General features: G+C 40.4%; 1 protein-coding gene across 1 annotated transcript in view; it reads right to left on the bottom strand.

Annotated features, from left to right (window-relative positions):
* LOC129251342 (5'-nucleotidase domain-containing protein 3) overlaps positions 1–16,849 on the bottom strand; it is a 90,719-nt gene extending 73,870 nt beyond the window's left edge. The window contains exon 1 of the mRNA XM_054890739.1: positions 16,795–16,849. Within this exon, the coding sequence (XP_054746714.1) occupies positions 16,795–16,834 (40 nt within the window). The 5' untranslated portion in view covers positions 16,835–16,849. The remainder of the gene's footprint in view (positions 1–16,794) is intronic.
* Positions 16,850–23,323: the final 6,474 nt, after the last annotated feature.

Genomic DNA, 23,323 nt, shown 5'->3' with positions numbered 1-23,323 from the left:
TGATTGCTTCTGTGTACTGCACTCCAAATCAATCAATAAAAAGCGTTGAATACCAAAGGTATTTCAAATCGTTGGGACCTAGATTTATAGCAGGTGGCGACTACAATGCGAAACATCCGCAATGGGGCTCGCGCTTAATAACTCCAAGAGAGCGCGAACTCCTCAAAGCAATGCAGGTCAATAAATTATTCCACGTCTCAACAGGACAAACCACTTACTGGCCTAGTGACCCAAATAAAACACCGGATATTATAGATTTTTTCATATGCAAAGGTGTATCTAAAAACCAGGTCTCCATAGACACATGTCTAGATCTCTCATCAGACCACTCACCTTTGCTGTTAACAATAAACTCTTGTTTTCAAAAAAAGGAAATGACACCAAAGCTACACAATAAAATGACAAACTGGGAATACTTTAAAGAACTAGTCGAGGATACACTGTGCCTAAATATTCCACTAAAATCCAACTCTGATCTGGACACGGCCGTTGAGATTTTCAACAACTGCATTCAAAGAGCTAAGTGGACCGCTACGCCGGAAATTAAGCACACTCACGCTGAAGCGCACATTAACGATCACGTCAAAATTTTGATATCAGAAAAACGCAAGCTTCGGCGCATACGGCAAAGCACCAGAAACAGGAACGACAAAAAAAAACTATATTAAATAAGCTCACAAAATAATTAAAAAACACTATAGGAGACGCAAAAAACTCAGAACTGCATGAATACTTATCCAACTTGTCACCTACGGAAGCTACTGACTACTCACTCTGGAAGGCAACGAAAAAGATCTCACAACCAACGCCTCACAACGCAGCGATAAAAACGTGTAATGGAGATTGGGCAAAAACTGATAAACAAAAAGCAATAGAGTTTGCCAAACCTCTATCAAATGTTTTCCAACCATTTCCGAGTCAAAGTGCGGAGGTAGACTCAGAAGTTAACGAATTTCTCTCAGCTCCGTTTCAAATGGATTTTCCGACTGTACGATTTACCTGGAAAGAAGTTAGATACGCAGCAACCAAAACTCTCAAAACCAAAAAGGCGCCAGGTTACGATCTAATAACTAGTAAGGTTTTAAAAGAACTGCCCAAATGTGGATACAAATTCCTCACCATTATATTTAACGCGATGATAAAACAAGAGTATTTCCAAATTCAATGGAAAGTTGCTGAAATCATCCTTATACAAAAGCCAGGGAAGACCCCGAGCGTGGTATCCAATTACAGGCCAATAAGCCATATTGGATCCGCCATTTTGAATTTTGGAAATCTGCTTCCGAAATCGTAATCTGCGACCCTAAGAACACAAAGAATCAGTATTACTTTTTTTCATTGCTCCTGGTTTTCTTAGGAGCACACAAGATTTTAAATAAACTCAAATTTTTAGCCAGCTTAGACGCCATAATTTGAACGCCATATTGAATTTCTCAATGGGCCAGACGGCTTTCAATAGTGGACATTCAGACGATCATTTTGAGACCTTGGGCTTCAAAATCGGTCCCATAGAATTTTGGACCGGCTAGTGTACCGGTTGACGTGGAACGTCCCATATATGTATATATATATATAATATATAAAATATATATAGATATATATAGATATGTATATATATATATATATATATATATATATATAAGCATTGGTGCATCCGCATGGGGTACTAAAAATTGAACCTGTAAGCGAATAAACAAAAAGTAATAGAGTGATTCACTCTTAAATTGGACAAGTACATGTAAAGTAAAATGTTGGAACTAAAGTAAAGCAAGTGTGTTGCATTAATTTGTGTATTTTGTTTGACAACCTAGTGATCAGAGGAGTTATTGTAAGATATTCATTTGAATTTTAACGTAAGAAAATTTGTAACAATATTTAAATACAATATTAGTTCCATTTTAGAAAAACAGCTACAAGTCAAATTCACGCAAAAATACTGTGAAAATACTGCCGATGAATGATGCTTATTTTTTGAAGCGCGGTCGAAGGCCGCCTACGCAGAGAGACGTTTTATGTAAAAATAAAGTTTGGCAAAAAAGTCTTGCGGTATTTCCCATTTGAAGAAACTTGGATTCAAAAAGAAGCTCGATGTATGGGTGCCACACGACTTGACGCAAAAAAACGTTTTTGCCCGTATGGATGCATGCGAATCGCTTCTGAATCGCAACAAAATCGACCCGTTTTTGAAGCGGATGGTGACTGGCGATGAAAAGTGGGTCACTTACGACAACGTGAAGCGCAAACGGTCGTGGTCGAAAAGCGGTGAAGCTGCCCAGACGGTGGCCAAGCCTGGATTGACGGCCAGGAAGAATCTTCTGTGTGTTTGGTGGGATTGGCAGGGAATAATCCACTATGAGCTGCTCCCCTATGGCCAAACGCTCAATTCGGACCTGTACTGCCAACAACTGGACCGCTTGTATGCAGCACTCGTGCAGAAGAGACCATCTTTGATCAACAGAGGCCGAATTGTCTTCCATCAGGACAACGCCAAGCCACACACATCTTTGGTGACGCGCCAGAAGCTCCGGGAGCTCGGATGGGAGGTTCTTTTGCATCCACCGTATAGTCCGGATCTCGCACCAAGTGATTACCACCTATTTCTGTCCATGGCGAACGAGCTTGGTAGTCGGAAGTTGTCCACAAGAGAGTCCTGTGAAAATTGGCTCTCCGAGTTTTTTGACAATAGGGAAGCGAGCTTCTATAAGAGGGGCATTATGAAGTTGGCATCTCGTTGGGAACTCGTCATCGAACAAAACGGCGCATATTTGACTTAAATCGCATTATTATAACCAATTTTATGAACAATTGAAAATTCAATAAAAATACCGCCAGACTTTTTTGAGAACCTATATTAGGTGAGCAACTAAGTTCCCGCTGTTTGTCAATAGATGTCGACAGCAGTGTTTGCTAGTCGATTCTATTGTAACATAACCTAAACGTCATAAACCAAGCTTAGGCATATGGTAAACAAACTGCTTCGACATATTAGTGATTTTATTTTGGTATCATATACTTTTGCTTATAAGAAAATGTCTGATTTTGTGCCGAATAATCGTCATTTGCGGGAAGTGTTGATTTCCCTCTTTCATTTTCCCAACCAAGGGAAGCCCTAAACGGCTCCACCCGAACTCCACCTCGGTAAGGTGCAACAAGTGCAACGGCTGGAGCCACCTTTAGACCTGTTAAGGCCTTAAGACACATAGGGAGTGGACCAAACGGTATGTGGCCTCGTGTTGCTCTCGCCAGCAGGCGTCTAATGCCTCCACTGCACCCGCAACCGCCACTCGTGGCGCGGCCGCCCACCATCATCAGGCCGCAACAACTACAGAGAATTGCACAGCAAGCCCAACGTAGGCAACCCATGCGTCCCTCACCCCCCGAGTTACAAAGACATCACCCAGAAGGTTCAAGCTTCTTCAATTCAACTGTAACGGACTCACGAGCAAGGTCCACGAGATAGTTGACTTCATGAGCCGGCACAGTATCGCAATAGCTGCGGTCCAGGAAACCAAGCTGCACACTAGGTCATCTCTGATCTCCAGGGATAGCTATAACGTGCACAGACATGATCGCGAGCGAGACAATGGTGGTGGCCTAGCGTTTATAGTAGACCACACAGTGCAGAATTGTCTCATTGATGAAGGGATCGACCGCAGGGACATCCCCTTAGAATACCAAGGCATAGCTGTCCGGACAGGCGATTCCGAGCTCGAAATTTTTAACATTTATGTACCCCCTGTCAGCTGTTGCCCGGCAGGATATCACCCTGATATAGGTGCGCTCATCAAGGGTGAAAACCGATTGATTGTAAGTGACTTCAATGCGCATCACGATCTTTGGCATTCAAGCCTGCCAAATGATCGTAGGGGACAGCAATTGGCAGAGCAAATAGACGATTCGACATTCAGCACTGTGAACGACGAAGCCCCCAGCAAGGTAGTGGGCAATTGTAGCAGCTCGCCTGATCAAACAATAGCTAGCGCGGGTCTGATAAATAGCATAACATGGCGACCTATGCTATCGCTTGCATCAGACAACTTGCCCATTATCGTCACGATTGAGAGACCTGCGGACTTTGGTTCCGCGAACCACCGGTCCTATTTAAACTTTAAAAAAGCTAATTGGGCCGGCTTCACGGAATTCATCGAGGACACCTTCGCCGCTCTTCCCATCCCCACCGATGTGCGCGCAGGTTAACGCGCATTCCGCAAGGTGCTCACAGCTTCTGCGGATCGCTTCATCCCAACTGGAAGCTTTAACGACATCCGTCCTCATTTCCCAGCCGAAGCAGCCAGCGTGGCAAGCGAGCGGCCGACAGATCCAAGCGTCGTGCTACCAGAAAGCTGCACAAACTGACGAACGACAGTGCGCTACTTACTTTCTCCGGTGATGAGGTTCAGGGGCCATCAACAAATCGAAATCATCGAAAGCCATTGGCCCTGACGGATTAAACGCGCAAATGCTGAAGCACCTGCGACCTTTGGGAGTAGCATTTCTCACAAGGGTCTTCAATCTGTCGTTGGCCACTCTCATCATCCCTGACAAGTGGAAAGCAGGGAGAGTGGTCCCACTACTGAAACCTGGGAAACCCGCCAACCAAGGGGAACCTTATCGGCCAATAACTCTCCTTTCCCCAGTAGTGAAGACACTTGAAGCCCTCCTACTCCCACTCTTCACGAAACACCTGGCCCCAGCCCCACATCAGCACGGCTTCCGACGAGTGCATAGCACCACCACTGCACTCACCGCCACAAACGCCCAAATAAAACGCGGGCTTAACCAAAACCGCCCCTGCGAGAGGACTGTCCTAGTAGCGTTGGACCTGAAAAAGGCTTTCAATACAGTCAGCCACTGCACGCTACTAGATGATATTTATCAGTGGACACACCCGCCAGGGCTGAAGAGGTGATCCGCAAACTATTTGACAGGTCGTCACTTGTCAGTGATTTTTCGAAATCAAGCATCAAAACAGAGGAAGATAAAGCAAGGTGTACCGCAGAGTGGTGTCCTTTCTCCCATACTGATCTACTTCTACATCTCGAAGCTCCCCCAACCACCAGCGGGAGTTTCCCTGATCTCATACGCTGACGACTGTATGATAATGGCGTCGGGCAATGATATCGATAGCCTGAGTGACCGAAGTGAACAATTTCCTTACCGACCTTTTCCGCTTTTTCACTGCGAGAAATCTCCAACTTTCCCCCGCTAAATCCACGGCGACCCTCTTCACCACCTGGACAAAGGAGGTCAAACTGTCCCTTAAGGTAAAAGTCGACGACACACCAATTCCGACGGTAAACAACCTCAAAATCTTGGGTGTAACCTTTGACAGTTTGCTCTCCTTCTCAGCGCATACAACCTCAATTGCCACAAAAGTCCAAAATCGCAACAAGGTCCTCAAATCGCTGGCCGGTAGCACTTGGGGCAAAGACAAAGAACTGTTGCTTTCGACATTTAAGGCAATTGGCCGGCCGGTTCTAAGCTATGCAGCGCCTGTCTGGTCGCCTGGAACTAGTGATTCGCAGTGGACAAAACTTCAGACATGGCAAAATACTGCCATTCGGACAGCGACCGGGTGCCTCCTGATATCTCCCATACAATATCTTCACAACGAGGCACAAATGCTCCCAGTAGCGGAGCATAACAAACTGCTCAGCAAGCAGTTCCTCCTGAAATGTTACCGCAGGTTTCATCCCTGTAGACATCTGCTTGAGCCTGAGCCGACTCCCAGGCACGTCCGGAGACATCTCTTAGACTACGCTGACGAAATCCAAGACAAAACTGACCGGAATCTACTGGACCTGACAGTATTTAGACAGTCAATAAACGACATTAACCGGGAGACCGTCACCAACTTCTTAAGCTCCCGTCCTGTGAATGCCGTAATCGCACTCCAACTACCACCTACAGCAGATGAAGAGCTCCAGCTTCCTCGTGAGACACGTGTAACACTGGCACAATTACGTTCTGGATATTGTAGCAGGTTAAACTCCTACCTATCCAGAATCGACCCCGACATACCAAACATATGTCCGGCATGTGAAGGCACCCCGCACGACACTAACCACCTTTTCACATGCCCCCTAAAACCGACTCATCTAACACCAATCTCCCTCTGGACCTATCCCGTCGAAACAGCATGTTTCCTGGGCCTAGCCCTAGATAAGCTAGTCGAAGATGACAGGTGATATACCCGACACTGGCGGGGCTACTATTACTGTTAACAAACAAAAGCTCCAACTTCCCCGAGAGTCCTGCGTAAGTTTGGTACAATTACGTTCTAGATACTGTAGCAGATTTAACTCCTACTTATCCAGAATCGACCCCGACATACTAAATATATGTATGTCCAGCAAGTGAAGGCACCCCGCACGACACTAACCACCTTTTCACATGCCCATCTGCCCAGGAAGGGCCTACCGTTAGATGAGCTAGACAAAGACGACCGGTGATTACACTAAACTGAAGGGCAAAGTTACTGCTACAACAACAACAACAACAACAGAAAGGCCAAAAACCTTCGACGACGCTGAATTGGTGGCATTGCTCAATGAGGATCCGTGTCAAACGCAAGAAGTGCTTGCTTCAGTATTAGGAGTTACCGCCAATCCATTTCCAAGCAATTGCATGCTTTGGGAATTATTCAGAAACAGAGGACTTCATAAGGAAGCCATGAATGAAAACCAACGGATGTTGAACGTCGTTTTTTCGCCTGTGAACAACTGCTCCAGCGGCAAAAGAGGAAAGGTTTACTCCATTGCATCGTGACCGGTGATGAAAAATGGTTTCATTACAGCAATCCAAGGAAAAGAAAGTCATGCGGACTGCTCGGTCATGCTTCTACGTCGTCGCCTCGGTCGAATATTCACGCTACGAAGGTTATGCTATGTATTTGGTGGGACCAAGTTGGTGTTATTTATTATGAACTGTTAAAACCAAGCGAAACCACCACTGAGGATCGGTATCGACTTCACTTGATGCGATTGAGCCGAGCACTGCACGAAGGATGATGGGCTGTTCACTAGACAGGGCTAGTTTACTGGGCCGGCATCCCTTGGTCGGGAAAACCCTGAGTAATTCCGGTAGCTTAGAACCGGCTGCCAAACTTATGTCCGGCATGTGAAGGCACCCTGCACGACACTAACCACCTATTCACATGCCCTTTAAAACCTACTCATCTAACACCCCTCTCCCTCTGGACCCAACTTGTCAAAGCAGCATGTTTCCTGGGCCTACCTTTAGATGAGTACCGCGACGGTATACGAGATCTACCATAAAGATGGGAAAAAGTAGTAGCCAGTGATGGGCAATACTTTCAATGATTCACTTGTAACCATTTTTCTGAATAGAGTTGTATTTGCATCAAAAAAGCAGCGAGCACCTAGTGGCGCACCTAATATTTCCGGCAGTGTAGCTGGTTGCGAACTGATGAGGGTTTTTTTTTTAAGCGCGGCCAGAAGGCATCTATGCAGAAAGGAGTTTTACGCAAAAATAATTATTTAATATTTAGTAAGATTAAAATAATGATATCTTGCGCATCGCTATTTTTTTAAATAAAGAATGTACATATACTGTCAGCGTCAAAATAAAGTGTACACCACATATTGTTAAGATTTGACTATTTGTTTACTTATTTTATAATTTTAATTATTTGTTTATAAAAATATGGTTCGTACTAAAATAAAATGCATATAAACTAAGGTTTCAAACTTAACACAAAATTTATACAAGTTCTGCAAATGTTTAGCAAAATTTCACAATTTTTACAAGGAATTTATAGAAAAATTTCAGGTACGCAGTTTTGTAGACTATTGCATTTTGGTATAATAAAGTGCAAGCTTTAAGTATCTACATTCAAAATTCCGTTGATTTTTCACAATTTTTTCTTCTACGGTATAGGATGTTTTTTTTGTAAGAAAATTGTGTCGAATAAAGAAAATGTGCAAGACCGCTTCCTAAAAAAATTGTCAAAACTCAGTGTAGTTTTTAATGTACTCAAAACTTGCAATTTATTACACTAAAATTCAATAGTCTACAAAACTGCGTACCTGAAAATTTTCTATAAATTCCTAGTAAAACTTGTGACATTTTGCTGAACATTTGCAGATTTTTTATAAATTTTGTGTTAAGTTTGAAACCTTAGTTTATATGAATTTTACTTTAGTGCGAACCACATTTTTTAAACAAATAATTGAAATTATAAAATAAGTAACCAAATAGTCAAATCTTAACAATATGTTGTGTACACTTTATTTTGACGCTGACTGTATGTATCATAATATATACACACATATGTATTAAACAATTTTTTAATAAAAATCTAAATATACCCATCAAATACAAATCCATAAACTGAAAATGCATACAAACATATTTTACTACAAATCAAGTATTAATTAATTATTATTATTATATGTATAAATGTAGATCCGAACTATAAAATTTCTTATTTTTATACATTTATTATCTTCTACGATGTTTTATATTGTGTATTTTTAAGGTGTCTGGCAGCACTTCTGCTTGTTGAAATCATACAAGATAATTGTTGGTCAATTTTACAAGCTTTGAAATCAAATAGGGTCGGGTTTATAAAACGTTACATCTACAATTTTAGACAAAGTATAATGACTTATTTAATGAAACTTGCTGGAGATGTTAGGGAGTGGTTCAGGAACAACCTGATACCAATTACTCCGGATGATTTGTCCTCGGGAACTTTACTATAGTTAGGCATATTATCATATATAGTTTTCTAAACTTCACTTAAATTCAAAAAATATACACACACATCCGTGTTTTAGGAAATATTTAGTATGTCTATTGCTTTGAAAAAATGGTTAAAAGGGAGGGTTAAAGGGATGTATCCTCATCTTAAATCTGAAAACCGCACTCTCCGGAGGCTTATAGTTTATAAGGAATTTAGTGTTAAAGTTCTGTAATTTAGCGAAAAGTAGGTGTTGCCACACACCTGAAATAAAAACGAAGTTCGTATGCAGGGATGTTCAGTGGAAGGTTGATTGTAAAACTGCAGTATTTTTGGCTGTAATTTAAAATTAAGAAATATTTTTGAAAATAAAAACATACAACTCATCGAAGCTTAAGGGAAATATTTAGTATAATGTCTATTGCTTTGAAAAAACGTTAAAAGGGCGGTGATAGAGGGTATCCCCATCTTAAAACTGAAAACCGCACCTGCTGGAGGCTTATACAATAGTTTTTAAGTAAACTAATGTTAAAGTTCTGTAATTTAGCGAAAAGTAGGTGTTGCCACACACCTGAAATAAAAACGAAGTTCGTATGCAGGGATGTTCAGTGGAAGGTTGATTGTAAAACTGCAGAAATTTTTGCTGTAATTTAAAATTGAGAAATATTTTTGAAAATAAAAGCATACAACTCATTTAAACTTAAAAACAATGATATTAAGCGTATCACTAAAAATAATAAAGTTATTAAAAGTCAAAAAATTACGGTTTATAAGTAAGTGTATTGTATTGCTTCGATCAGTTTTACAAATGGGTCCTCATGCTTTTTATAAACAGAATTTCTCCACAAAAACTCGACTATCTGCAAAACAAATAGGGTGGTCGTAGTTGTCTTTATTAAAAAACTCGTTTCCTTTCAAAAAAATAACCCTCATCAGTCCAACTCCGGCTACGCAATCCACAGTAGTTTTGCGTAGAACTCCTTTCCGTGTTAAAACCATTGAACCCAAAATTAAAACGTCATATGCGTGTATGTAGTAAGGAGGCAAAATAACCTCCATCTCCATCATTAACACTAAACTCAAATACTTAATTTTTGTTCATATTTTTGTTTTCATTTGCAGGCATCCGGCAACACCATACTGTTGTCATTCCAATCTTCTTCTTAATCGCGCTTAAAATTGGAAAGTGATTGTATGGACAAATGCATTTGCATTTGATTTTAATAAAAATAATTCGAATATAAGGATAAAAATAAGTAAAAACACGCGTGTATAAAATATATAGTGTAATGTGGCAAGTTATAGTGAAGTTACCGAGGGCATTTTGAAGGCAAAGAATTACCAAATTATTTCCCGAATAATTTGGAATTACAAAGATTGTTCCTTAACCTCTCCACTAAGTATCATTCATAAAGACATTATATATATACATATATATATATATAATTGGCCCGTACACCCTTTTTGGGTGTTTGGCCGAGCTCCTCCTCCTATTTGTGGTGCGCGTCTTGATGTTATTCCACAAATGGAGGGACCTACAGTTTTAAGCCGACTCCGAACGGCAGATATTTTTATGAGGAGCATTTTCATGGCAGAAATACACTCGGAGATTTGCCATTGACTGCCGAGGGGCGACCGCTATTAGAAAAATGTTTTTCTCAATTTTGGAGTTTCACCGAGATTCGAACCAACGTTCTCTCTGTGAATTCCGAATGGTAGTCACGCACCAACTCATTCGGCTACGGCGGCCGCCGTAAATCTGCCAAAAATTGCCCAATATACATTATTGCGAATCCCAGCCGTGTTTTTTCTTATTTTCATACTTATATTCGAAATATTTCCCTGAACATTAAATGCAAGTCCATTTACAAATATGATCAGTTTCTATTTTAAACGAGAATAACTATTCATACGAATTGAAAAGAGTATAGTGTTGCCTTGTTTTGAGAGAAATATTACGAATTTTCCAATAAAATCAATGAAATTCACAGGAGATGTTGATTTAGTGCTTATTTGGCTTATTTAGTTTTTAAGTTATTTGTTAATAAAATTTGTCTTTTACCTTCACCAAATTTTGATATAATAAGTGCACTTATCACATGTATTTTAATAATTATTAAAACTGTGTAACATACACAAACGTTTCTAACACTTATTATTGATATATGTCATAAATTAACAATTTAAATTGCATTTTGAAGTTGCAAACTCCAAATATGCCAGCCAAATTAACAATAACTAAAAAGAATCGCTGAAATTGAGTGCTGCCAGAAGAAAAGAAAACAATGTGAACGCGAAATAAAACGAAGCAACATAGGAACATAATTTCCACACACTGTACTATTACAATAACGAAATTTTTTTTAATATAACTTATATATATATATATATGTATCAAATATTAATAATATAGTGAAAATTCCGGTATTTTTATTCCGAATTTTTACCATCAGCGCTTTTTTTTTGTTAAATAAAACATATATATATGTATGTATAAACAAATATATCAGATATTAATAATAGTGAAAATTTCAAATTATAAATCGCGCGATGTTTTATTCCAAATCTGCGCCTGCGGCTCTGTTTTTTTAAATCAAATACATATACCTATGTATATATCTATACTATAAAGGTGAATGTCTGTACGTTGTCCGCGCATCACTACGAAACGACAACTCCAAATGACGTTAAAAATTTTTATACATTCATATTTTCACCCAATGAAGGTTATAGGCATGTTTTTATGATGGAACTCCCTTCCCACAGACCCCAGGACGCGCCACCACTCTCATTCGTCACTAATAATCGAATATTTGCTAAAAAATCTTAGTTTTTCCTATTTCCCACTATTTATAGCACACTCTAGGCTTTATAAGCCGCATAAGCTGTTCAACTATGACCCAAATGCAAAGTTCAAAAACGGTTTGAGATAGAAAATTAATAAAAATAATTTTGCTTGATATTTTTCTGATTGGTTGTTTTGATTTTACTCAACGAGGATGGCAACGGATGCCGGGATGCAATTCCTGCAATGGCTGGTGCCATTTTCGGAGATGTTCCGGCCTGCGCACCACCCGTGAGTGGACAACTGCCTACGTTGCCCCCTGCTGCAGAGCTCTGCACCCACCACCGAACCCGGAGGCGCGGCCGCCCACCACCATCAGGCCGCAACAACCACAGTGGATTCCGCAGCAGGTCCAACGTAGACAACCCCACGCGTCCCTCACCCCCCGAATTACACAAACCTCACCGAGAAGCTTCAAGCTTCTCCAGTTTAACTGCAACGGACTTACGAGTAAGGTCGACGAGATAGTTGACTTTATGAGCCGGCACAGTATTAAAATAGCTGCGGTCCAAGAAACAAAGCTGCACGCTAGGTCATCTCTGATCACCAGGGATGGCTATAACGTTTCTAGTCCACCACACAGTGCGGTATCGTCTCATCGATGAAGGAGTCGACCGCAGGGACAGCACCTTAGAATGTCAAAGCATAGCTGTCCGGTCAGGCGATTCCGAGCTCGAACTATTTAACATATATATACCCCCTGTCATCTGCTGCCCGGCAGGATATCACCCTGATATAGGTGCGCTCATCAGAGGTGAAAACCGATTGGTTGTAGGTGACTTTAATGCGCATCACGATCTTTGGCATTCAAGCCTGCCAAATGATCGTAGGGGACAGCAACTGGCAGAGCAGATAGACGACTCGACATTCAGCACAGTGAACGACGAAGCCCCCACCAGGGCAGTGGGCAATTGCAGCAGCTCGCCTGACCTAACAATTGCTAGCGCTGGTCTGATAAATAGCATAACGTGGCGACCTATGCTATCGCTTGCATCAGACCACTTGCCCATTATCGTCTCGATTGAGAGACCTGCCGACTTCGTTTCCGCGAATCACCGGTCCTGTTTTAACTTTAAAAAAGCTAATTGGGCCGGCTTCACGGAATTCACCGAGGACACCTTCGCCGCTCTTCCCATCCCCACTGATGTGCGCGTGGGCGAACGCGCATTCCGCAAGGTGCTCACAGCTGCTGCGGCTCGCTTCATTCCAGCTGGAAGTTATAAGAACATTCGTCCTCATTTCCCAGCCGAAGCATCCAGTTTAGCAAACGAGCGTGACCACATACGCCAGGCCGATCCCGGGGATCCCCGCATAAGAGATCTCAATTTGGAGATCAGGCAACTGGTAAATCAACATAAGCGGACCAAATGGGTTGAGCACCTGAAGACCTGTAGCCTCACCTCTGGGGTGAGTAAGCTCTGGTCCACCGTTAGGTCCCTGTCGAACCCGACGAAGCACAACGACAAGGTGGCTATCACCTTCAACGGTTGCACTTCGTCGGACCCGAAGAGATGCGCGAGCTATTTTAGCCGGCTTTTCATACTGCATCCTCCGGGCGACAGAACCAAACGTCGTGTTACCAGAAGGCTGCACAAACTGACGAACGACAGTGCGCCACTTACTTTCTCCGGTGATGAGGTTCAGGGGCCATCAACAAATCGAAATCATCGAAAGCCCTTGGCCCTCACGGATTAAACGCGCTGATGCTGAAGCATCTGGGACCCCTGGGAGTAGGATTCCTCACAAGGGTTTTCAATTTGTCCGTGGCCACTCTCATCATCCCTGACAAGTGGAAAGCAGGGAGAGTGGTCCCACTACTGAAACCTGGGAAACCCGCCCACCAAGGGGAGTCTTATCGGCCGATAACTCTCCTTTCCCCAGTAGTGAAGACACTTGAAGCCCTCCTACTCCCACTCTACACGACACACCTGGCCCCAGCCCCACATCAGCACGGATTCCGACGAGTGCACAGCACCACCACTGCACTCACCGCCATAAACGCCCAAATAAATCGCGGGCTTAACCAAAACCGCCCCTGCGAGAGGACTGTCCTAGTAGCGTTGGATCTAAAGAAGGCTTTCGATACAGTCAGCCATTCCACGCTACTAGATGATATTTATCAGTCGATACTCCCGTCAGGGCTGAAGAGGTGGTCCGCGAACTACCTGAGCGGTCGGCACTCGTCAGTGATTTTTCGAGATCAAATATCAAAGCAGACGAAGATTAAGCAACGTGTACCGCAGGGTGGTGTCCTTTCTCCCTTGCTTTTTAACTTCTACATCTCGAAGCTCCCCCAACCACCAGCGGGAGTTTCCCTGATCTCATACGCTGACGACTGCACGATAATGGCGTCGGGCAATGACATCGATGGCCTGTGTTTTTCACTGCGAGGAATCTCCAACTTTCCCCCACCAAGTCCACGGCGACCCTCTTCACCACCTGGGCAAAGGAGGTCAAACTGTCCCTTAAGGTAAAAGTCGACGACACACCAATTCCGACGGTAAATAACCCCAAAATTTTGGGTATAACCTTTGACAGCTTGCTCTCCTTCTCTGCGCATACAACCGCAATTGCCACAAAAGTCCAAAATCGCAACAAGGTCCTCAAATCGCTGGCCGGTAGCACTTGGGGCAAAGACAAAGAACTGTTGCTTTCGACATTTAAGGCAATTGGCCCGCCGGTTCTCAACTATGCTGCGCCTGTCTGGTCGCCTGGAACTAGTGATTCGCAGTGGACAAAGCTACAGACATGTCAAAATACCGCCATTCGGACAGCGACCGGGTGCCTCCTGATATCTCCCATACAATATCTTCACAACGAGGCACAAATGCTCCCAGTAGCGGAGCATAACAAACTGCTCAGCAAGCAGTTCCTGCTGGGATGTTACCGCAGGTTTTACCCCTGCAGACATCTGCTTGAGCCTGAGTCGCCTCCCAGATACGTCAGGAGACACTTCTTAGACTACGCTGACGAAATCCAGGACAAAACTGACCGAAACCTTCTGGACCAGACAGTATGTAGACAGTCAATAAACGACATTCACCGGGAGACCGTTACCACCTTCATGAACTCCCGTCCTGTGAATGCCGTAATCGGAGTCCAACCACCACCTATCGCAGATGAAGAGCTCCAGCTTCCCCGTGAGACTCGTGTAACACTGGCACAATTACGTTCTGGATACTGTAGCAGGTTAAACTCCTACATATCCAGAATCGACCCCGACATACCAAACACATGTCCGGCATGTGAAGGTACCCCGCACGACACTAACCACCTCTTCACATGCCCCCTCAAACCGACTCATCTAACCCCCCTCTCCCTCTGGACCTATCCCGTCGCAACAGCATGTTTCCTGGGCCTATCCCTAGATGAGCTAGACGAAGACGACCGATGATATGCTTACACAGACAGGGCTACCTATGCTGTTAAAACAACAACAACAACAACAACAACAACAACAACGGATGCCGGGTAATGTAATATTATGGTTATTAATAAAAAAATATTTTCTATGAAATTATTGTTTGTAATTCTTTTATATACATATCCTAAATCCCTCAAAACTACTCTTACGCGAGCGGGGCCGCGGGTTTAATCTTAGTTTTTCCTATTTCCCACTATTTATAGCACACTCTAGACTTCATAATCCATATAAGCTGTTCATTAAAATAATACCTGAAAAAAGCATTCGAGTCAACCAAATAACTGGAATGAAAAATTATATATATATAGATATATGAATGGAATGCAGATTCAAGACCAACTACTCACGCTATTGTCTCATTTCTACAAAAGTTTTTAAAATATGAGACTTTTATTTACTCCATGCAGATTCGTTTCACGAGATCACAATATGCCGACAAGAAGAAAATCTACATTATCAAGACAATCCACTGGGGCAAAGAGAAAGAAAGATGCAAAATAAAACAAGAGTGAACAGCAACACGAAAACAGACTTTCATGCTACATGACAGCGCCATACTCGGATGGAACAAAATCGTATGGCACATCTTGCATCACGCAGAGATTTTAATTTTGATATGCATAATGCAGCTTTTAATTACGACCCAACGTTGGACTATAGTTCACATCCAAATATTACTATTAGTCTAATGGATATGATTTGTTCACATTGTAATGCAAAAAAATTTCTAAATGAAGCTCCAGGAATGTGTTGCTGCAACGGAAAGGTGTCGCTAAGTTTGACGTCAGGAATGTTTGACGAGTCTAAACGTTTTCTACAAGATATTCGCAAATACAACTCTTGCTTCCAATTTCCAAGCAATTGCATGCTTTGGGAATTATTCAGAAACAGAGGACTTCATAAGGAAGCCATGAATGAAAACCAACGGATGTTGAACGTCGTTTTTTCGCCTGTGAACAACTGCTCCAGCGGCAAAAGAGGAAAGGGTTACTCCATCGCATAGTGGCGGGTGATGAAAAATGATTTCATTACAGCAATCCAAAGAAAAGAAAGTCATGCGGACTGCCCGGTCATGCTTCTACGTCGTCGCCTCGGTCGAATATTCACGCTACGAAGGTTATGCTATGTATTTGGTGGGACCAAGTTGGTGTTATTTATTATGAACTGTTAAAACCAAGCGAAACCACCACTGAGGATCGGTATCGACTTCACTTGATGCGATTGAGCCGAGCACTGCATGAAGGATGATGGGCTGTTCACTAGACACGGCTAGTTTACTGGGCCGGCATCCCTTGGTCGGGAAAAACCTGAGTAATTCCGGTAACTTAGAAGAGGCTGCCAAACTTATATCCGGCATGTGAAGGCACCCTGCACGACACTAACCACCTATTCACATGCCCTTTAAAACCTACTCATCTAACACCCCTCTCCCTCTGAACCCAACTTGTCAAAACAGCGTGTTTCCTGGGCCTACATTTAGATGAGTCCGACGAAGACGACCTATACTACTACTACTCTACACTGACCAGGCTTATCTTATTGCTACAACAACAACAGCACTGCGCAAGAAGCGGCCGCAATACACGGAGAGGCATGAAAAAGTGATTATACAGCATGACAACGCTCGGCCTCACGTTGCCAAACCCGTTAAAACCTACCGGTATTACTACTACTATACACTGACCGGGCTTCTTTACCACTACAACAAAAACATCAACAGCACTGCGCAAGAAGCGGCCGCAATACGCGAACAGGCATGAAAAAGTGATTATACAGCATGACAACGCTCGGCCTCACGTTGCCAAACCCATTAAAACCTACCTGGAAACACTGAAATGGGAAATCCTACCGAACCCGTCATATTCTCCAGATATTGCCCGTTCGATTATCACCTGTTCCGATCGATACGTGGATAGACTCAAAAGATGAACAGTTTTACCGCGACGGTATACGAGATCTACCATAAAGATGGGAAAAAGTAGTAGCCAGTGATGGGCAATACCTTCAATGATTCACTTGTAACCATTTTTTCTGAATAAAATTGTATTTGCATCAAAGAAGCAGCGAGCACCTAGTTGCGCACCTAATACTTTGGATAGTGTAGCTGGTTGCGAACTGATGAGGGTTTTTTTTAAGCGCGGCCACAAGCCATCTATGCAGAAAGGAGTTTTACGCAAAAATAATTATTTAATATTTAGTAAGATTAAAATAATGATATGTTGCGCATCGCTATTTTTTTAAATAAAGAATGTACATATACTGTCAGCGTCAAAATAAAGTGTACACCACATATTGTTAAGATTTTACTATTTGTTTACTTATTTTATAATTTTAATTATTTGTTTATAAAAATATGGTTCGTACTAAAATAAAATGCATATAAACTAAGGTTTCAAACTTAACACAAAATTTATACAAGTTCTGCAAATGTTTAGCAAAATTTCACAATTTTTACAAGGAATTTATAGAAAAATTTCAGGTACGCAGTTTTGTAGACTATTGCATTTTGGTATAATAAAGTGCAAGCTTTAAGTATCTACATTCAAAATTCCGTTGATTTTTCACAATTTTTTCTGCTACGGTATAGGATGTTTTTTTGTAAGAAAATTGTGTCGAATAGAGAAAATGTGCAAGAGCGCTTCCTAAAAAAATTGTCAAAACTCAGTGTAATTTTTAATGTACTCAAAACTTGCAATTTATTACACTAAAATTCAATAGTCTACAAAACTGCGTACCTGAAAATTTTCTATAAATTCCTAGTAAAACTTGTGACATTTTGCTGAACATTTGCAGATTTTTTATAAATTTTGTGTTAAGTTTGAAACCTTAGTTTATATGAATTTTACTTTAGTGCGAACCACATTTTTTAAACAAATAATTGAAATTATAAAATAAGTAACCAAATAGTCAAATCTTAACAATATGTTGTGTACACTTTATTTTGACGCTGACTGTATGTATCATAATATATACACACATATGTATTAAACAATTTTTTAATAAAAATCTAAATATACCCATCAAATACAAATCCATAAACTGAAAATGCATACAAACATATTTTACTACAAATCAAGTATTAATTAATTACTATTATTATATGCATAAATGTAGATCCGAACTATAAAATTTCTTATTTTTATACATTTATTATCTTCTACGATGTTTTATATTGTGTATTTTTAAGGTGTCTGGCAGCACTTCTGCTTGTTGAAATCATACAAGACTAGTACGTAACCCCCGAAAATTGGGTGGGCTTTTTTCCCACGGAAAGTAAACAGCATATGTGACACTTTTATATATTAAAAGTTATGATGATTAGAAAAGTGTATATTTTTATTCATATGTAATAGGTATGTAAGAACTTATGCATATAACATTTTTAAAATTTTTTTCAGTTAAATCGGTAACTTTTTTTTTTAAACTACTTCATTATAAACTACATTCAACGTCAAGTTTTCGTTATTGCCCATTTGAACTCGTATATTTTCCCAGGATCTAACCCGGCTTAACGCAACATAAAGTTGGCCGTGAGCAAAGCAATCCTCCCTGGGCCTTATTTATTGTTATGGCGAAGGCTATTATAATGGGAAATTGGCGGCGCTTCAACGTAAAAGGAAGTGTGGTTTCGCTCGGCTGCAAATTTATACGAGGCAATAGAAATCGCCTTCCCTGAGCTTCTCCGCATAACACTTCCGCGTGCAAACAATTCGGATGCATTTCTTTTACGATAAGTCGTGTGCCATTCACCAATCCTTCTGCTGGGCTTAAATTGCGAACCAACATTATCTGTGTTCCAATTTTCAATTGAGGCTTATGCGGCGGATTTCCACTTAAATTGAGGGAGTGTAAAAATTCCACAGGGAATCTTACCTGATCTTGTGAATCTTGTGAAACAATCGTATCACCGCTGAGATATGTGCACTCTTGATCAGGTAGCATATCGACTATACTCGAGTTTATAATGGCACATTGATCATTTTTTGGATATAATATGGCTCGGACTTTTAAATTATCGATTTCTATTGTTCCATTATTTGGTTGGAAAACCCAGTCAATGAGGTTTCCGTTTTTTAAAAGAATTTGATCATTATCTTGCCCTTCGCCGTGTCCTATGCGCAAAAGAAAATTACAATAGTCGGGTTCTTGACTACGCATATTGATTGTGAGCTTAAATGATTTAAAAAATTTCCACAAAGAGCAACGCTTTAAACAATTATCAACTATGCCAGTTCGCGTACTTCTCGGTACCACAGGCAAAACTTGCCTAAAGTCTCCACCCAGAATAATAATTTTCCCACCAAAAGGCGTCTCATTTTGGTGAATATCGCGCAAAAGACGATCTAAACACAACAGAGCTCTGCCAGGTACCATGCTAGCTTCATCCCAAATAATAGCTTTTGCTGCCTTTAATGCCTGAACAGCTTTAGTGTTTGGTTTTACCAAAGAAACTGACGATTCAGTCAACGGTATGGGGAATTTAAAAACGCTGTGAGCAGTTCGCCCGCCTGGCAACAAAATTGAAGCTATACCTGTCCAAGCTACGGTAATCACTGTTTCTCCAATACCACGAATATAGTGAGTAAGAGTTTTATATAGAAATGTTTTTCCAGAGCCACCAGGTCCATCAATAAAACAGCTTTAACAGATATGCAGTCATCATTTAACATTGTACATACTTCGTCAAAAATGTGTTTTTGTTCTCGATTAAGCTGATCTTTTAATGTTTGTGCGCATATCAAATCGACTTCAATGTCAGTTGTTAAAGTTGTAAGGTTGTCTGCAAGAGAAACTTCCGGCAAACCAAAATGTTTTAAAGATGTATTGAGGGAAAGTTAAATTTGATTAAATTCCCGCAGCGCCAATATTTCACTTTCTACTACATTATTATCTCTTACAAAATCTTCAATAAAATATTCTTTAAATGTTGTTTAAAGTTCAAGGGTCGAAGTAGGTTCTCCAAACACGCAAATCATGGCAAAAATACGTCTTAACTGTGACGGCATTTTGAAGGTAGAAACTTCTGTCAAAACAGCAACCCATTCCGAGTTATCCACTAATAGCTTTCGTTTGACGGCCGATTCCCAAAAAGAAGAGAGGAGCTCATTACCAACTGTCAATAAATCATTGTATGATTAAGGACCCTTTATGGAAACTAACAGTAAACGTAATGCAAATCGTTCTCGATCCTTTGGATCGACCGTATAAATTCTGCCTATTGCGTTGGCTAAATTTTTTCTTCTCTGCCACGAACGTGAGCCTTGTTGCCAAGTGTAATGTTCAGGAATTTCTTGGTAAGTCAATGTATTAGCAAAAGTATCTATTGTATTCAGCTTAAAGTACGCAGTAAGTGTAGTGTCTCGGAATTCCATAATCGCTTCTGCTATAATAGCACTATCTTCACGAAAGTAAATATTTTGTAAATTTGGAAGGTGTACCGCAAGAGGTTTTACTGTGTGTGATTTTTCCTGCATTGGAAATTCAAAAAGTCTCCAACACGCTTCTGGTGCGCTTACATACCTAGCATCTACAAAAGTCGTTATCTCATCAAAATTAATGCAGTTACTAACAGGTTGTTCAATGATCTGAATACTTGCACAATCATATCCTTTATAGATATATTTATGTAGGTACTTAACACTTTTGATTGAAGAACATATTTCAACATTGATGTGAGCGGCGTATTTTTTTGTTAAGTATTTATTATATGGTACGATCCATCGATTATCTAATTCAATTTGGTTTTGATTGACTCGAACTAAAACTTTGCTCCCGTCATCGTGGCGACGATACTGGAGATACCCATTGACACCTTGCAAAGTAACTTCTTGAAATAGTTTTGGATATTTTTTTGTGCATTCTCCAGATTCAGACATGCAAGGCGATGAAGGATTAAGTGGGCCACATGGGCCATGCACCATACATTTTAAAATAATTTCATAAAGTTCAGGCTCAGTTTCTTTATTCGGAATTTCAGCACAAACAGCCAAGTCTATAATAGAAGCATCAATAATGGCATCTGCATCATGAAGAGCAACCAAAATATGTGCATGCGATAGACCTCTTTTTTGAAATTCTATTACGTATGGAAAATATTTCACCCTTCCAAATACATGCTTTTTTGAAATATCATTTAAAAGATCTTTTAGTTTTTGCTTAAAAACTCGCGCTATTCACTCAGGACGCATTTGGGGTACTTGATACTGTTCAATGTTTTGAGTTATCTCAGGCCATTTTGGATTAGAGGTAAAAGTTATGAAAAGTGACGGCTTTCCATGTTTTCTAACAATAGCCATGGCATCTTGGTAATGCATATTCATATTGCGAGGTGAGCCTGGACGGGCGTGCATTTTCTAGTTCTGCTTGACGCATAACATAATCGTGTAAAGTTGAAATCGTGGTGCAATACTGTGTGTCTGACCTGTGAGAAAATACTCTTAAATCACGGCTTGCCGGTGGCTCACCATCCTCAGTTGTGAAAACGGCTGCAATTTCTGAGCAGTTAGGCAAATTATAACGCCGATTCGCATGACTACTGAAGAAAATCATGCTCACTTTGTGCGGAACTCGATTTTCCTGTCGTGCCCTCTGTTCCTCCTCGCGTTCAACTTGTGCCATAAATTTATACTGACGGGCTAAGGGATTCACGGTTGATATCATCTCGTGTAGGCATTTCATCAAGGAACTATCGCAATTTGCATTCCTTTGTAGTCGAATGTCAGTGGCTTGGTCAGTATCAAGTATATAAAGCTGTGCATATAATGAGTTTGAATCATTATTAGCATGAAGAGGACCCACTCGATGGTAAATTGATCCATGTATCCGAAAACAATAAGGGCCACGTCCTGGTGGCTCTACAATTTTAGCTTCAAAAGATGCAAAAGCGAATGAGCTATTTATTTGTCTTATATTCTCTAAGTAAAGGGACCGGAAAGAGTTCAAATTAGTTTCAAAAACCCTTTCCAAAAAATCAGGTACGCGAGGTATGGGTATATGCACTTTCCCACCGTGACAGCATGTAAGGAATTGATTTCTTCCCTATAAAAAATGTTTCTTTGTCAAGTTTACCAAAGTTTTTCAATAATGGAAAGTTACCTTTTCACATTTAAAATGTTTAGCATTGCAATGCAAACATATACTGGTTAAACCACCAAGCGTGTTATATTCTGCATTAAATGCTGGATCTAGAGCTTTTTTGTATGTACTTGTGCTTGCATGAATACGGACGTAAAAAACATGAAATCGTTTAAAACATATATAATATGAAGCGGAAGCAAAGAGATGTAAGTTTTTAACAAAAACCGATTTAAGCGCACAACCACTTTGTTAAAACTCTATCTTATTTGAAGGATAGACATGTACTCTTTTCTAGTACGACACATCGCATGCCAAATGCCAAAAGGGCGTTTACAGCAAGTAGATGGATCATTGCCAAAAGCGTGTATACAATTTTTTTTTTTTTGCCATTCGTAAAATTTCTTGGATTTGCAAAAGTAAAAAAAATTTTTTCACAGATCTTTACGTTTTAAAAAATTTTAAGAAGAATGGTAAAAAAAATTTTCAAAGTTCATATTCATATATGATATATACATGTACACACATAGAATACAATACAAGGAAAAAAAACACTTAAAAATGTATATCTGTGTCAAAGAGTTCGTTGATTTGATGGGTAATAGTGTTCTTTTAAATGGCGTTGGGCATCGTCTATTACCATAAAATTTGTCTGAGAATAGCCCAAATACAGTTTACCTTTGAAATAGTATCAAATAAAAAACTAATTTGTCTCTCTCTCTTCATTTTTTAAAATTATTTAAAATTTTGAGTTTTGCAAAAAGGATCAAGCGGGCACAAAATGTTTAAATACATACATACGTTTATATATTGTAGTTCAAGTGTACCATATATGAACGAAAACAAAAGTGGATGCATCTACCAATCATATCCAATACGTGACGTTTCAAACATTTATCACTTACTTACCTGCTCTATTCCTCCACTTAAAGTAGGAACTCTTCTACGAACTCTTCTTGGTCGTCCTCTAGGCATATTTTAAAATTAAATATGTATGAACCTTTTTCTCAAAATAAATTCCATTTTGCGTCTGCCCAAAACTCTTACTAATTTGCACTGTTACCGTTGTTTTAAGTGAATTGACAAATTTCAAGTAAATTGTCAATTTATACCACATCATGGCAATACCATCACAACAAAATTTTGAAAAAAATTCGCAGCAACCGTTGGGACTATGTTCAGGAATACATATTTATTAGTAATAAAGAGAACAAAACAAAACAATTATTGAGAATCCAAATGTATACAATGCTGTGCTCATTAGAAAGAGAGCTAA

This window comes from Anastrepha obliqua, unplaced genomic scaffold (genome assembly GCF_027943255.1).
Source record: "Anastrepha obliqua isolate idAnaObli1 unplaced genomic scaffold, idAnaObli1_1.0 ptg000012l, whole genome shotgun sequence".
In the NCBI taxonomy this organism is placed as follows: Eukaryota; Metazoa; Arthropoda; class Insecta; order Diptera; family Tephritidae; genus Anastrepha; species Anastrepha obliqua.
This window is presented reverse-complemented; position numbering and strand designations above follow the sequence as displayed.